The following is a 12,599-nucleotide window of genomic DNA, read 5'->3' as shown; positions in this document are numbered from 1 at the left end:
CTTTTAACCCGTGCTTTGGAGGGTTAAGGTGGTATTCTGGTTTTGAACTTTTGAAAAATCTATTTAGCATTTTCTTGAGGTGTTATTGAACATGCGTACAGAAGGATTCGTAAAACTGACTCACGTAGAAAAGTTATAACAAGCGCCCTTCAATATTTCCTGCGGAATTTCGACCAGTTGAAATTTTTATAAAACAGCTGCATGAAGGTTTTAATATTCCGGGTCAAAATGGACCCAAACTCCGCTGTCCAAGGGTTAGGGCACAAGGCAACCAATAATCGGATCTGCTTCTTCTTCAATTAACTTTGAAGTACTCCTCAGAGTTTAACGCGCGGAAGAAAATAAGGATTTTGGGGCTAAAGGTTCAAAATATTAACAAGAAGCATATAATAATAACTGAGGATTGTAAATATATTTATGAACTACAAGATTTGTACATATATATTTACTTAAACACTTATGCAAAAATTTTTACAAACGAAACCATATTTCTCGTGCGAACTTCGTTTAAACTCAGTGCTCTTCTTTCTCAAAAAATCTAAAGAGGACTAGACAAAAAATATGCACTGGACTAGAGTCATCTTTTCCGATGAGAAAAAGTTTAATGTAGATGGTCCAGACGGATGTTTCTGATATTAGCATGATCTCCGACAAAAGAATAACCCAAGATTAAACAGAAATTTTTATGGTAGAAGCTTAATGATTTGAGGAGCTTTTTCTTCATTTGGAAAATTAAAACTTTGTTTCGTTTCCACCAAAATGAATTTGGAAAAATACATAGACATGCTCGATGGAGTGTTAATCCCATTTTTAGAAAATACAGTTAGTGAAAGTGAATTTATATTTCAGCAAGACAACGCAGCGATTCACGTTTCAAAATATTCCTGTGAATGCTTTCAAGCACGGAACATTCCTGTGATGGAATGGCCACCATGTGGTCCTGATATGAACCCCATAGAAAATTTATGAGGCACACTGGTAAGGAAAGTATATGCCAATGGGCGTCAATTCGCCAATATTGACAGTTTAAAAGAAGAAATTAAACGCTGCTGGGAAGAGATTTCTAGTACTGTCATAAATAGTCTTATAAATTCAATGACAAATCGAATTTTCGCTTTAATCCGAAGTAATGGCGGCAATACTAAATATTACATTTGTAATATCGATATATTTTCAATTTTAAATTGTTTTCTTTACACGTGCGTTTAAACGAATTTCGCACGATAAATATGGTTTTGTTTGTAGTAATGTTTGCATAAATGTTTAGGCAAATACATATGTACAAGTCTTATAGCATATAAATATATTTATAATCTTCAGTTATTATTATGCTTCTTGTTAAAATGTTGAACCTCTAGCCCCGAAATCCTTACTTTTTACGTGCGTTTAAACGAATTTTTCTCACTGTACAGACCAGGGTTGGCCACCTTTCGATCGAAATAAGCGTAAAAATTACTGTTAAATACTCCATTGTTTGTATTTTACAAATTACGCAAAAAATTAATTTTCGTTTGACGTTTAAATCAAATGAATGAACCAATCTTTTCCACTTCAAGTGCATGAAAATTGGTAAAAAGATGTGACATTTGAAACCAGAATACCCGCCTTGACGTTCCCAAAATGCTTTGATCGAGAGAGATAACGATTCGTTGGTTTCAGATGTACCAGCTCGCGCTCGCCGACTCGAAATTGAGACACGCTTTGAACCTGGGCTCGCACTGTGGAATTGTCATGTTTCTAACTTGGCTTATGACCATAATTGTTCTCGTCTGTTCGCTGATGGTGAGTCGCGGCCGAACTTCCCGCTTTGTACGACGGATTCTTCGCGCGGGTCGTGACTTGCACCGTTTTATCGCGGCGTTAATTGTTTAGTTGTTCCCCGGTTGATGAGTTTATTGTACGCGTACAGCCGAGGTCACTCGCTTACGCCCTCGAGAAAGCCACCAAGTTTATTTCTATTAGGGCCAAGCGTTTAAGTCTCTCTCACTCTTTCTCTCTCTCTCTCTCTCTTTTGCCCCCGCTTTCTAGAGCCCCCGGTAGTAGAACTCCGTTTAATGGCGAGATCGAAAGTTTTGTCGATGTTTAATGACCAGAAAGGTTAATTGAATTGGACGCGAAGTTGCCCGCGCGTCGAGAGACCCCGCTCTGTTTAACTTACGTTACAGTGGATTCGTCAAAGTCCCCGTGCACGTGTATGCGTGTGTATCGTTCTTTATTTTTACACCGGCCGGTTCTTTTGATCGGTCAGTATATCTAAAACGGACGCGACGTGGAGCACGGGGGGCACTCGTTTATTAATTCGACTTTTCATTCGATATCGTCGATTCCATTCCAGTGTGTAAAAGCGAGTGCCACGAACGAAAAGGACTTCCTGACGCTGCACATGGAGACGGAAAAGGTACGCCCTCACCCCCCACCACCCTCCCACCGGTATAATAATTACAAAGAGACTGCCCGCGGATTCTTACGCGAACCTCGATTTTACATTTCTTAGTGCCACAGTAAAATGTTCGGTGCGCTATAAATGCATGAAACCGGGCAGTCTGGTCATAAAACATGCATGAGTTGTTGCAAAAGTTTTGACCGAATGAAATTGGAAACTCGTTACCCGCAGACGGCGGTAAAGTAAGCGAAAATTGCCCTAAAAGAAGGAGAGCGCAGAGTGATATCTGTAGAAGTCTCGTTTTCTATGCTTACGCTTCGTCCATAAATCCGATACTGCGCGCGTCGAGCTAATTAGGTCTACATTTTATGTGGAACGATACGTTTGGGTTCGTAAAATCTTTCCAGTAATTTTATTTACACGGGAAATTGTTCGAAGTATTTCACAACGATCACCCTTCCAGATTTTTGTGTACTTGAAATGCTCGTTCGTGAACTTATCAAACATTTCTTTCGTTAATTTACTTTTATTGCCAGGTACACGTCTGAATGCACAATTAAAATGTTCTATAAATAAAATAAAAATATTTTAATCGCCTTCTGCTGTCCACATTATAGTATCGGAGTTCTGAAAAATCGAATATTTCGAACACAATTTTAAATATCCTCCTCTGAACTTTACTCCGCAGTGCTAACGATACAACGAATTGTAACTTAACAAAAATACTCGTTTTCGTATTTCTTTCGACAAAAATATTTTTACAAAGATTACATTGCGGAGATGGAATAGTAACAAACAGGAATCGGTATAAATACGAAACTCGAACGTCTGTTGACTAGTAAATTCTTAAAAATTGACGTAACAGCATATTGACCTTTAGCAGTGGTATCCCAATGCTCGTGTGAAATTGCAAGCTATATAAAGCGCCGATATTTGATAAAGGTTAAAGGAGACACCGTAAAGACCGAATATGCTTTTTGTAGGTTCTGAAGCGAGAGGAAGCCTAAATCAGCGGAGAAATAGACGAGAAGTAGTTTAAAAAACTCAGAAGTTAAAAAACGTGAATCCAGACGGATTCGTTAAAAAAATATGATATAATAAACACGAAATTAACGCAAAACTTACAGAACCACATACTCGGTATTTCATTCCACAATTATTGAAATTATAAAAATTCAGCTGTGAAAAACGACGGAATCCTTTTACAGACATATACAAGGTCACCTTCATATCTAACAAAATAGTATCAACATGCGTATAAAATACAGTACTATTTTTTCCTCTTTCATTTATTTTCTAATATTTACTATTTACAAGAAAAACACTGATTAGACCCTGTATAATAATGAAAATTGTGGAACACCTAAATACATTCAATTTTGCCATTTTTACAAGGCAACCAATTATATTTAGTGCTGGGTACATTTAGGGTTAAAAGGGGAATAGGCATCATGTTGCTATTTTCAAATTTGTTCTTATTAGAAAATTGAGAACGGAAGATTCCAAATAGCAGGAAATTTTAAAATTTGCTAGTCAGCAGATTTGACGTATTTATTACAAAATTGAAAACGGAAGATTTCAAATAGCAGGAAATTAAAAATGTCGATAAATTGTAATTACCAAAGAAATTACGAACTTTTTGTTAGACTTCAATTGCTCGCGAAAATAAAGGTGCACAGTCTACTCACGAGTACTAACAATTACAAATTTTTTGTTTGTCGAACGCACAAAACTTTTGGAACGCTCCGCGGACGGATTGCAGGATAAATAACAATTAGCGATTACTTGCAGAAATTTCCGCGGAAGAAAAGCGTGACGGACATCGGGCCAGCTTACAACTGTATTCGTAAGCACGTAAGTTCGTTTCCGACGAAGCAAAGTAGTAATCCTTTTGCGCGAACCGGAAGTGCAATTCGTTGTTTTACGCCGAGTTTCGCAGCGAAGATCCCCGACTCGCTTCGCAACAATACAATTCAAATAAATGGTCAATTGCTATCTCATTTCTAGCTGCAGCAGACCGATGTATTCCAGGAGAAGACAAAGAAAATGGTGTGTCCTCTTTAGTAGTAAATCTCGCTCTCGCGATAAACTTAATAGGGATTTTTTTCTTTCCACAGCTGCGCAAGGAGCTTCTGGAGCTGGAGATTTTGAACAGCAGAATCAACTGCATCAACAAGCTGTTAAAATCGGAGGTAAATCAGTTTAAATAATCTTCTAATAATGCGAGTATTGTTCTTAATAATTCAGCGGTGAAATGAAAGTTGGAAGGATGTAGCCAGATGAGGAGGTCAAAAGTGTCCCCAAACTAAATTGAATTTGCAATACGCCATTCGATAGTTTATCCAAAGAATATAGTTTGTACCAATTTTCAACCCAATATGTCGACACGGGGGGTAATAATAGGGTGACAAAGAAATTCAAGTTTTTCCGTCATTTCTCTTATCCTCTTCAACTGAAAATTAGGAAAAAAATCATGCATGTTTTAGCTATTAGAGTGCACATCTATGAATTTTTTCAGAATTTTTAGCTTCGAAACCGAATTTTAAAAAATAAGAAAATATTTGAAATGCCGAGTTCTTGTAGAAGTTATGAGATAGTAAATTTATATTTTTACAATTTTAGCATCTCGTTATGGTTGTTATACATATGATTTTTTCAAAGTGGGTGCAGATAGTTAAAAAAATAAAAAACGCGAGATTCTGCGACATTATTCTCTTATTAGACCACACGTGCTTAATCGCGTTATATATTATCCTTTGCGAGCTGGATTCTTTTGATGTGACTCGATCTCAATTTGTACCTGCTTCCTTGGGATGTTAGTCGCGTCATGTCATTTTCGTTGAAAATGTTAATCAAACAAATAGCTGATGATTGGAACTGGTTATTATAAAATTGGAATTTAGGTAGTCTGTAACTTTGGGTCAAAATGGACCCAAATCACGTATTCCGAGAATTAGGTGCATTGTTTCGGATGGTTTAATATTCATTCGTATAACCATTCTATTTAGGATCATTAATGATTAAAAAATATGCTTTTGTTGTCCTTTACATGATCGTTATATAAATTGTTGAATAACAATTGTCTGCTCCAAAAATGTGATGTGAAAAATCAATTCCCATGCTTTTGTCACTAAATAAAATTATTGGTTACTTCCGTTTTAATCGCTTATCATAAAATTATGAACATCGTATTTTTATCCAAAATTTCACGATGATTCTAAATAACGATTTACATTTGCTCGATAATTCCACGATAATTTACTTCAGGTAATTGCAATTGCAAATAGATGTTTAATGCACCTTGAATGTTTCATCAAACCAATTTTCTGCAATATTACACATCTTACATGTAAACAATATTAATATTTAATATTATTTAATATTTCATATCCCACGTTTCATGTCAATATCAAATATAGTACAGAGCAAAAGCTTAACAGAACGATTATATCGACCTAGTCGAAAATAGAACGTATTACGAGGATTGAACGTACCCTAAATTACGCATGTTCGCCCTTATTCAATTTGTCATAATAGCATCAATAATGCGTATCCTGATTGCTGTGTGCCCGTGGTTGGCGTAGGTGTAAGAAAGATGAACACTCGCTGCACATTTACAGAATTCGGAATCGTAAAACAATTTACTGGTCATAACGGTCAATTCGACCGCTCAATATGCAATTTATAATGTAATTGTAAGCATTGCGCGGCTAATGATGAATGCATTAATCACGTCTAACAATTAAATCCCCCCGAATCGCTTTTGTTGATTACTAATCAAAATTATCGATTATTCAATGAATATAATCTCTCATTCGTACCTAAATTATATCCGGTAAAAGTGATCACTAGACTGCCGATCTTTATGCAAAATAAGAATTGTCTGCATCGATTACAAGAAATATATATCAAGTAGAATGTTATTTCTTCACTTACTAATTATAATAGATGAGAAATAGTATATTGACATTTGAAATTTTTTTAATTTCCCTGCAATTTCAAATTTTATCTACTCAGTTTTATTATAAATGCATAAAGATCCGATAATCTAGTTATAAAGAACCTGTTCAAGAAATGTTTCCTTTTTTTAGTCTTTTACATTTTTATTTAATTACCACGCGACAGTCGTTCTTATAAAATCAGTAGATCATGACTTGAATACTGTATTCATAATAACTAGACAGCGGATTTTATGAATTTATGGTAAAAAGTGAGTAGATGCAATTTGAGACAGTAGAAAGGTTAGAATGGTTTAATAATTCCAACCTGTTATTTTCAGCTTGTTGAAACGATTAAAGTAAGAATAAAATATCTATCTAGCTCCAGTCTTTTGTAATTGATGCAGACAATTTTTTATTTTGCATACAAGTCAGCAATCTAATAATGACCATGCGAAAACTTTTTCATACCAAATAGGTCAGGTACGATATTTTCATAGGAAACGAACGAAACACATTTTTATTCTTTTTATTGGTTAACATTTTGGCTGTATAAATTGTTACTCGCAATAATCATAGATCCAGCAACAGATCCAACAAATTCTGCGTTATTCTGGCAAAAACTGATTCTTATCTTTCTCCTTGCAAATCCGACCAATAGTAATTTTTTCAAAATTTTATTTACCCGTTATTCAGTAAACTAATGCTTCTGAAATGTCAAAAAATCTCAGGTCGTATAATTTTGAAAAAGTCATTAGATTCTAAAGGGTGACCACTTAACTCTGTCCCCGACTGTGTCTTCTGTTCTTTGCAATTGACTTTGAAAGTTTTTCCGTTCCACAGAGATCCGCCGTCTGCTAATTGCGAATTTTCTCAGCGTTTTAAAATAAATGGCGCGTAAAGCGAAAACCGTGCACTCGGATCGCGATTTCGCGTTTTTCCTCGCGATCTTGTTAGAATCCACCGATCGTATTCTTCTTAATTGATTCTGCCGGCAGTGACAGCGGTGTTCTTTGCGCGTCTCGTCATATTTTTAACGAAGAGCGTGGCTGCGCTAATGGACGGAATATATCAGTGAGATAAGATGCGCGATGTTCATTCAGTTTGTCGCCGAGAACGTCGCGTGACAACTTAACTCGCTATTCACCGCTGCCACGTTTAAACGGAATTCATCGCAAGAAACGAACCCGGCCGCAGGAAAAACCAAGATTTTACAACACGATAATCACGGAAGTCTACGGACGAACGTTCGCCGCGTACACCGAAATTAGATTAAAACAATTAAAAGTGGCCTCGCTGAAAGGGACAAGATTCCCATCTCGTTAATTAGGAGGAACTCGCGGGAATTTACGTGGCTCAAGATATATTGCGAATTTGAAATGTAACCCGACTGAGCTTTAAAAGCAGTCGGCGAAAGTTTTCCGTCGCCAACAAAATACGAACGCCGGTTGCGAGATAATGTTGCACTTATAATTACATTTTCTCGTGCGCGAGTATCACGACTACCGATGGGGACGGACATTTATTAATTCCTCTTTCTTCTGATTCATTTTCACTTCTTCACTTTGGATGTACCGTGTTTACTCTATATATGTCCCAAATGCCTAGCCGATAAAAGTCCCAGAACTATCCCCACTGCCGCGGGGTATACCCCGTGAGGGACTAAGTAGCTCGAGAGACCTCGGCAGCCTCTAGTTCGACGTGGGTGAAAGAATAGTATCTCCTGGCCGATATATGTCCCTGGCTAGACCCGAGTTTTGGACATATATCGAGTAAACACTGTATACATCGCGAATGAACCACAATGAATGTGAAAACTAGAGTACTTCTTCATCGATCGAATCCAGTCTCTATTTCCCAAAATAAAAAAGTTTCGAACTTTGCTCGCGCAACTATGTACGAGGAGTGACCAAAAAGACACCGGACTCTGACAGTTTCTCAGCGAAAGTATCAGATAAAAGTATCAGAAAAAAATTTTTAAGAAGTTGAGGGTCATATATCGATATGCTTAAATTCTTTTAATTCTTTTACTGTTTTAAAATTCTCCTATTCATTATTGTCATAGATGCACAAAGCTCCGCAATCAGTCTGGGTAATCATTTTGGATTAGTACAATGTTTACACCTTTCATTGCGGCTGAATCATCCGAGATGTACTATACAAGTGAAAAGCCTAAAATGGTTTTCAGCCGAATGACACTGTTCATTCAATCCGTGCATTAAAGCGTTATGCGACAATGCTTTTCAGACGAGTTTCATTGCGTCCGCAAATAAAATAACAAAGTGGATTGTAAAAGTTTGCGATTGTTTCGCTGGTTACCATGCTAATCAGGATTATCCGATTTCTGGGCTTATCTTACGAGTTTCCGAACTGAAATTAAAGCAAGAATATCCTGTAAGGTATCGATCTTGTTTGTTATTGATTGTTCCAATTAATTTGTGCCCGGAGGAAGGACACGAATTTGTAATAATTATAGAAAGCGAAGTTTACTAATGAAACAGCCTTTATCCGATTTAATGAAATTTTCAACAATGTCATTATAACGAAAAAGATGGGATATTTTGTGTTACTAGAATATTTCTGTAATTATAGTTTCTTTCTTTCCTTTGTTGTTAATCACATTTTTTTTAAATTTGTAACATTATTCATGAAATAATGTGGAAATAGGGGTTCTTTTATGCATTTATAACAAAAATAAATGGAAGAAATATAAAACTGTGAAAACACTCATAAATTTACGAATGTATTGTTTTCTGCACGTTCAAATGATTGAGAGGAGGAATACATTTGCATTTAACATTTATTTACATTTTTAACGTGTTAATCCCATACGATTAACCTAGAAAATATTTATTTTGCATACAGAACCGCAGTCTTATTATTATATTTATATATATAGATTCGACATCCTACCGTACCAATTTTTGCAATTTAATGTGCTGTTGTTGCAAAGTTAGAATAATCTGGGACATAGGAAACTAGTTTTCCTTAAAATAGTAATTTTCGAGTTGTCACACAGCAGCGAGAGAGATGTAAATCATTTTAGAATTTCGTCCGGGGTATATGGACTGTAAACGTATGCACACTGAAAACTGGTTCTCGAAAAACACCGGAATTTCACGTGTGTGTGAAAGATCTCCGTGCTAGGATCAGGATATTTTTGTAGCCGATTGTACGTACACTGATGTATCGCGGAGCCAAGGGTTTCAACCACCTGTCCTTCCATCATTTTGCAGAGATATTTCTAAACCTTGTATTTTCTAACTCGGAGACCAATTTGAATTCATAATAACGTCAGTATTATCTTAAAAAATATATTTCACGTTATACACATTAAAATTGACTAAATCCTTACAAATACTCCATTTAATAGTATAAACTGTTATATTTCTGTATGGATTTTTTTTTTGAAACTCCAGTTGTTCAAGTATCATATTACTTGCAATTTTTTTTTAAACACTATTTTTGTATTGTTTTTTTAAAACACTATTTTTGTTGGACTAGGACATAAATAAGTAAAACAAATTAACAAATAAAGAAGAGTACTAAGTACAATTGAACTTATTTATGCAATCTAGTATCTGCTGAGATTATTATCTCTGCTTCAAAGTTATTAAAATTCCAAATCTCGCAGGCAAATAGACAATTCTGTATTCCCAGAAGATTTCGAAGAGTAATCTACAAAATCGGTGGACTCGCGTAAACATTTGCAATTTTATGATGGACTAAATTCAATATCTACACACTCATGGAAATCAAACAATTCTACATGTAAAATTCATTGCATCAGGTTTGATTAATATGCTTAAAAACAAACAGTGCACTGGATGCACTTGTGCGAAGCGGTTGGTATCATTCAGTTATTGGCCAAGCTTGAGATCAATAAATACATGCGAGCTTCGGGTATTGTGCTTGCAGCTGTATAGTTCGGATTTCTGGCCAACGTATTTCTAATTATTTTAAATTCTCGCAACCATATGATTCGCCGCCTGTTCGTGAGAGAAGAAAAATTGCCTTATTTACAAATAAATATACATCCAAGAAATTGTATTATGCATTTCCGTACAGTAAAATGTGCACACATGTTTCAGACGCAGTCGAAATGGCAGCGAAGCAGGTTACCCAAAGTGTATTATCGTCCCATTGATTCATCCGCATCGAAATAACGGCCGGCGGCATTACAATGTAATTAAGGAAATACAAATGCGTCCAATAAATACTTGCATCAAACTTATTATGCGCAAACACGGCGCCAGTTCGTAATATTCGTAATCGAAACTCGATGAATTCGTATCAAGAAAAGATTCGATATGTGCTCGCGGCAAAGGAATTTCGAATTAATTAGTAATCCCAAACGAATCATGCGTGACAAAAAAATATTATCGTACGAACACATTCTACTTTTGATTTACTGATCAGAAAACCATCATCAGAATGCAGAAATCGTAAAAATGTGATTGCAAGGATTGTTTTTCACATTTAAAACAATAGAAATACCTCCGAAACCAATGATTTTTAGACATGAATAGCTTTGCACATTTTTATGAAGAATAACGAGCTGCATCGATTAGTGCATTAAAAAGTATACGATTCCATTTAAAAAAAAAAAGGATGTAGGTCACCCTCATGTGACCTCTACGCATCCATCTACAGAAAAACGATTTTCACCAGATTGTGGCCCCCTCGAAACCATTCACTGCTTATCTGAACTATTTTTTCATATATTACATAGTGTAGGAGTAATTTGCATTTATGGATTAAAACCGGCCACCCTGTATATACAGGGTGAGTCGGTAAGAAATACTATCTGAAATAACTCGGTCTAATGGTTGTATCAAAAAAGATTTTACTGGATTATGTAGCGTTTTAAGGGACGCATTGAACGAGTAGAATTCGATTTTTTATATCATTTTTTCCGAGACATCAAGGTGCCCTTGAGTATTTTCAAAGGTTTTCTCAGGGCAGCTCAAGGTCATCATATTATAGGTCGCTGAATTCGCTCTTTCATCGGTAACAACGTGGTGCTAAAACAAAGATGCATTGACTTTGAAAAAAACCAAGGTCACCTTAGTATCCCACAATAAATGAGATACAGAAAAATGAAACTGTACTCATTCAACACGTCCCTTAAAATGCTACGTAAACCATTAATAAGTTTTTTGGTACAACCAATAAATACCGAGTTATTTCAGATAGTAGTTCTGGCCGACTCACCCTGTATATAAATATTGTTGTATATAAACACAATACAACGATAGCTCTATAATAGAAATATCTCGCATCGAAGCACCGAATTCGGTATATTCTTCGCTGTATTGAATTTTACCATCAATCAATGTTAATTGATTGACTCGCACGTGAAGTAACACAATGGAAATTTAACAAACGAATCTAACGGGTAACTAAACTCGGAATAAATGTGTTTACAGATGACACGAAAATACAAAAAGTCAAGCTTAATTGCTCGCTATTGTGCTTCATGAATTCGGCACATTCAAACATAATTTTGACAAAAAGAATGTTAACTTACCGTGTCTCGTTCAGTTTCCTTGAAATCCCGTGGTGTAGTCACAAATGACAAGTAATCGTTAATTGAATTTTTCCGACGATGTTACGCGGGAAATATAAAATGAATAAAATGTAACCACCATTTTAAGAGAATATCGTAATTATACGATTAACAGCGTTAGATTTAAAATTTTACTCCGCAGGTTAATGAAGAGTCTTGACATTGAATTTTGAAAAGATGAACACTATCAATATTATTCGGCTTAAATTCTGTTCAAGAAATTAAACATCCTTTTCGAAATAAAATCCAGAATTCGAGCTCGTGTTCTATAAACTGCGGTAAGTTAAATTGGTATTATATTAACAGGTAATTAAAGGTAAACATTAGTATTATTATTTCCGAACATTTTTCTCTTTCTTTTTTTATTTTTTCGCTGTGTGTCTATAAAACAATTGCCAATTTCGCGGTTAGTTTTACATTACGATAACGCTCGCGAAATGCAAAGGGCCCACGCAAATCTTCGATCGACTACGTAGGTGTGCATGTAAACCTCCGCGAATCAACTTCTGCGTTTACTGGGCATGCATAATTCATTCGCGGGTTTGACGTATGTAATAATAGAAACAATGGAACAACAGAGGCCACGGTAACGCGACAGCAATAACTCATAGTTGTCCCTGTGTGCATAACTCCTCGGGTTGAGGCTATCTTTTGAGACGCCGGCAACGACTGTTGATTAATCAAACCGAATAAGCTGGTCGAACTGAAT

General features: G+C 35.9%; 1 protein-coding gene across 2 annotated transcripts; it reads left to right on the top strand.

The window, feature by feature from the left end:
• The first annotated feature begins 1,658 nt into the window (after positions 1 to 1,658).
• On the top strand, positions 1,659 to 10,529 carry LOC143352263 (uncharacterized). 2 transcript variants are annotated; one of them, XM_076784590.1, is made up of 6 exons: positions 1,659 to 1,782; positions 2,336 to 2,398; positions 4,175 to 4,237; positions 4,391 to 4,432; positions 4,501 to 4,575; positions 10,413 to 10,529. In XM_076784590.1, the coding sequence occupies exons 1-6, from the start codon at positions 1,660 to 1,662 to the stop codon at positions 10,485 to 10,487; spliced, it is 441 nt and encodes a 146-aa protein (XP_076640705.1). In that variant the 5' UTR covers position 1,659; the 3' UTR covers positions 10,488 to 10,529. The 2 variants fall into 2 exon arrangements, with proteins under 2 accessions (XP_076640705.1, XP_076640706.1); XM_076784591.1 differs by lacking the exon at positions 2,336 to 2,398.
• The last annotated feature ends 2,070 nt before the right edge of the window (positions 10,530 to 12,599 follow it).

The sequence above is a fragment of the Halictus rubicundus genome, chromosome 3 (genome assembly GCF_050948215.1).
Source record: "Halictus rubicundus isolate RS-2024b chromosome 3, iyHalRubi1_principal, whole genome shotgun sequence".
Classification (NCBI taxonomy): Eukaryota; Metazoa; Arthropoda; class Insecta; order Hymenoptera; family Halictidae; genus Halictus; species Halictus rubicundus.
This window is presented reverse-complemented; position numbering and strand designations above follow the sequence as displayed.